We start from the raw sequence: 5,031 nt of genomic DNA, 5'->3' as shown, positions 1-5,031 counted from the left end.
TTCTGACTTGGGATCTGTAGGTTCTGGGATAAGAATGTCAATAGCACAGTCTTGATGTTTGGGGAGTGCTTGGTTTAGTTGGGTCAAAGACATTTGTATGCAATGGTACCAAGCAAAAGATGTGGCAAAGGTTGTGAGGTGGCTCAATGGCTCAACCAGCTCAGTATGTCAGAACTTATTCTTTACATCACAGTATAGCCTCAATAATTAGTGATGAGTAGTGTCTCCTTGTAGTGTTCTGGCAAGTAGTTTTTGGTTAATGAGGATTTACATGAAATGCTGTTACCACTACTGATATTGTGATAATTTGTCTGATATTACTGTTTGTATATAATGTGGCCTCTTCTTTGTAGGCTTGCAGTTCTTTTTTTCACTGTCAAAACTAGAAATAATGGATCTCTGCATTTGTGGGCTCCTGATGAAGTCTGCATGTGTCTACTGGCCTCAGAATGATTTAATTGTATATCAAAAGCATTTAGTAACATTTCTCCAGTCCCTTACTGCTACTTGCTCATGTTGCTAGTGTTCCATTGCAGATGACTCCTTGAGCCACATGAAGTTGAACTGGTCACTGTTCCAATAGTTGCAAATATGGCAGCTGAATTCACAGCACCCTTCTTCTGCTACTTAGGGTCACTGAGAGTCTTTGGATGTGCAAGTCTCATTGCAGATACTGTTCTCTCCTTTCTACATCCTCAACTACTTAATGCAATAGCCATTCTTTCTTTTTGGGATAGCTGCAACCTTGAAACCTAAAACAGTTATGTTTCCACAGCTGTGTCCCATTGTCCATAGGCAGGTCTTTTTGTTTTTTGTGTGGTTTTCCATAGTACATACGTATCATGACTGAATTCTTGGTTGGTCTGCGTATGTCACACTTCCTAAGTTGTTTTAGCTTGAGTTTATGTATTGTTTTTCACTGCTAGCTGTTACTGGTTTTATCATTTCCTGGGACAGTTCTTGCTGGGTTTAAGTCTGTTCCTCTCAACAGTCCCTCATGCAAGTTGTGTCTCACAAATGTTCCTGCCTCTAATTAGCGTATCTTTAATGCCTCCACAGTTATATAGTGAAACCGGAGTTTTCAGCAGTGCAACATAACTAGTTATTCCCTTTTCTCTTGCTTTTAGTTTAAAAAATTCTCTCTCCCTACAGTCCAGTTTTCCCTGGGATCATGGTACTTGTCAAACAACTTTATTAACTACCCCAGTGTTCTGGGCATTATTCATGGCAACAGTGTTGCGTTTACTTTTTGTCCTTTTATTCCCAAAGAAATAATAGAAGAGTTTACTTTCAGTTTTTATTTTTATTGTCCCTGGTCAGTTCTATATACAGATTGAATTCTTGCTTGTGCAAGTTTTTTGTCTGGAAATTCAGCATTTCCTGAGTCCCTCCATGAAGTCTGTTTGCTCTGCCTCTAGATGCTTCTTTCTTTGCTTGTTATTCACTCTCTCCCTCATTAGACTGTTCAGTGCCACTGACCACATTACATATACTGTGAATGGGGCATAAGCACAGAAAGCCTTTGAGCTTATAAAACTAACTTGACTCTTTATTCAGAGAACTATTTTTCAAAAATACTAGAGCTGCAGCAAGCATTCAAACCACAAGGTGTACAGCCTGGCTTGCTGGTGCTCCTCCAATATCTTCCCTCCAGTAACCTTTATTGCTCCTTCCACGTTCCACTGAGGTTGCCAAAATTACCACACTGGTACTTGTAAGGTTAAGGGTAAGATTAAAGAATCCCGTCACTTGTCAAAATTTTCTGGCTCAGAATAACAAGATCACAAGCTTAAGCCAATGTTATGACACAAGAACAATTGTTGTAACTACATACAGATCACCGAGTCAAAACACTTCATTAATAGGCACTTCTGTTCAAGCTAAGACACTTCCTGCCTTAGCCTTAGCCTAAGCTATGTCCTTAGCCTTCCACTATGGTGAGCAGAAATGGAAATATTCTGGGCTTTGGAAATATTTTCCAAAGGGCTGTGCTGGTATCAGAGTTGTATTTTGGCCTTCTAAATTGTCAGCTTAAAGATGTAGTTAGCTCTAATGAAAGAAAGCTAATGACTCATTCTTCAAATTTATTGTGACCTTAAATTCTTCACTGTTTTACAATAAAACATTTTTTCTTTTGTTTGCTTTTTTCCCCCTCCCAACCATTTAGAGCTAATACTTATTGTTCAACCACAATGCAGTAAGTGGCCTGGCACAGCTTCAGGAAACAAAGTAAGTATCTCCATCTGCGGGGACAGGGGAAGTTACTACTGCATATGGAATTCTTGAGATAATTCTGCAAGGACACAGTGTGATATGAAGTTTAATTCTTCATCCTTCAAGGACTGGTGCTGCTGTCCCATCTACGATGGCAGTTCATGAAAATAAAATATACAGCAGACAATAAAAAGACTTCATTTGCTCATACAAACATAAGGTTGCGTGTTATGTTAAAGCCATTGCACAAATTCACAGTTGAAATGATCACCGTGCTGCCACAAAACCAGATCCATTCAATTATTTCAGTTCAACTGGCTCAGAGGAACCAGTGAATAGATGGTTCCATCATTAGTTTTAGAAGCTGGGGTATAATGGCCATTTCTCATGTGGGAGTTATGGATGGATGAGGAAGTCTCTGTTCTGTAAATCTGGGCTTGCATTTCACAGCAGCCAAACTTGCTCAGTAAAATGAAGAAATCTCTGCGGAAAGTTTTTGTGAAAATTGCATACAGGAAAGGGTTGGCACATGAATTTATAGGATAGAACAAAACCAGAAGGATCTTGGATTTTGACACTGTGATGAGAGGAACCTTGAGGGAAGCTGAAATGGCAAAAAAAGATATTGGTGCCATACACAAAAAATCAGTGAAGATCAGGATGGCCATACGCTTGGCAATTTTTGTGTCACTGTTTGAAGAGATGACATTGCGGTTTCTCACTGTGAAGTATATGCGAATATAGCAGGCACAAATGATCACAAATGCAAGGACATTCAGCACTAGGAGGAATATGACATATGCCTGAGAAAAGGGCATGTCTATATCCATTGGCAGGCAGATGCTGACTTTCATATAACTGCTGACTCCAAATATGGGAAGAAGGGCTACAGTGAAAGCGAACAACCATCCAAAAATCATAATCACCGCAGCGTGTCGAAAGCGAACCTTACGATCCAGTTGCATGGCATAGGTAATTGTGTGCCATCTTTCCAGGGTAATCACAGTTAGCGTGTAGACAGAAAGTTCACTTGCAAACACCGTGAAAAACCCTGCAGCATTGCATCCTGCACCAGTTTGCCAATCTATGGCATAATTGTAATACTGGCTTTTGGTCTTTATGTCCACAGATGCAATTAGCAGCAGATAGATGCCTATACATAGGTCTGCAAATGCAAGATTGCACATTAGAAATCGAGGGACAGTAAGTTTATATTGACTGCTTATTAAAATAACCAGTACAACAACATTCCCAGTGATAGCTAGAATGTTGATAAACCATATCAGGACCCTGAGAATATTGTATCCCATAATATCTTCACATGGATTGAAGGCATCCGGCTTAGGAGAGCAAGCGACATGAACTACTTCATTACATAAACCATAGTCAAAGTCAAACTCATTTTCTGGCAGGTCAAAACCTATGGCATAGTTGGAAATGTAATCTTCTGCTGCAGATCTTCTATGTATCCTGTCCACAGGCTGCTCATCAAGGTCTTGCTTGGCACCAGATGTATTACATATTGGATGCAATTCAGAACTGGAATGGAAAAAATAATATAGTTAATAAGAAAGACACACAGCAGGAGTAATGCAAAAAATAAGAGTAATCATTTGGTTTCTTTTAACAGCTCTGACTCTGTTGTTAACTGATTATTTACCCCAACTCAGGACTTGAAATTAATATGCAAGCTAATGATCATTTACAAAAATTTAAATATACTGAAAACACAATACATTACAAAGAATAAATGAGCCTGAGGCTTGACTTGCAAATGTTCATGAAGCTCATTGCTAGTTAGAAGGATTTTATTTTGCAAGAAGTCCCACTTATTTGAATCAGACATGCATTTGCGGGGGGGCATAATTTGGAGTGCTGCCCATGTAACATAAACAAATAATATAAATCATTGTATTCTTCTGTCAGAACTGCATCTAGAAATTACAGGAAGTCAGATATAATAAGCAGGGATCCAGGTTTTCCGTTCACTATGGAAAAACATGGTAAAAACCTGGATTATCACATTTGAAGGAGAAAAACTAGGGTTGTCAAATAATAAAAAAAAATCATGATTAGTTGCACGATTAAAAAAATAGATGCATTTAATTGTGATTTTAATTGCATGGCTAAAAGCTCAAAATTATGCACAGAAAAACTCAAATTATGCAAAATTATGTAAGTACATTGTATGGTTGGGGGGTGTGTGGGGGGTGTGGGAATTTGTGAAGGTGTGGGAGGCTGTGGGTATGTGTGGGGTTTGGAGCCTGGGGAGGGAGGTTCCTGCATGCCCTGGCAGGATGTGGGGTACTGTGAGTCAGGCGTGAGGGGCACCAGCAGGGCTGTGGCTTGAGAGTGAGGGGCAGACACACATACAGACACTGCACAGCAGGTAAGGCTGTGGAGAGGAAGGGGCATGGACAGAGGGAATGACCAGGGTGGGTAGATTGAGGACCCTACAGTGAGGGAGTGGGGCAGGGGCTGGGGTGAATGGGGCTTCATGGTTGGGGCGGTTGATGGGACAGAGCCATGGGCAGCTTCTTCAGGTGTGGTAGGGGGCATAGTGCCCAGCAGTACGTGCACCCCCGGGGGAGGCACAGGGGACATGTGCCCCCTGGATTTGTGCATGGGGCAGGGGTGGGCTACAGGCTTGGGGCTCTGTGACCTGCTGCCATTGCCCCAGGAGCCATGCAATGCCATGCTGTGCCTTCTGCCACCAGGCAGGCAAGGAATGCATGGCATGGCCAGTGCACAGCTCCTGGGGCAAAGGCAGCAGAGCAGAGAGAGCCCCAGCCTGCAGCTCACCTCCACCTCACGCAC

At 41.5% G+C, this 5,031-nt stretch overlaps 1 protein-coding gene across 1 annotated transcript in view; it reads right to left on the bottom strand.

Annotated features, from left to right (window-relative positions):
* Positions 1 to 917: 917 nt before the first annotated feature.
* FSHR (follicle stimulating hormone receptor) overlaps positions 918 to 5,031 on the bottom strand; it is a 211,743-nt gene continuing 207,629 nt past the window's right edge. Inside the window, exon 11 of the mRNA XM_019516298.1 lies at positions 918 to 3,753. Within this exon, the coding sequence (XP_019371843.1) occupies positions 2,520 to 3,753 (1,234 nt within the window). The 3' untranslated portion in view covers positions 918 to 2,519. The remainder of the gene's footprint in view (positions 3,754 to 5,031) is intronic.

Source organism: Gavialis gangeticus, unplaced genomic scaffold (assembly GCF_001723915.1).
Source record: "Gavialis gangeticus isolate Ggan-Ray unplaced genomic scaffold, GavGan_comp1, whole genome shotgun sequence".
NCBI classification, from domain to species: Eukaryota; Metazoa; Chordata; order Crocodylia; family Gavialidae; genus Gavialis; species Gavialis gangeticus.
This window is presented reverse-complemented; position numbering and strand designations above follow the sequence as displayed.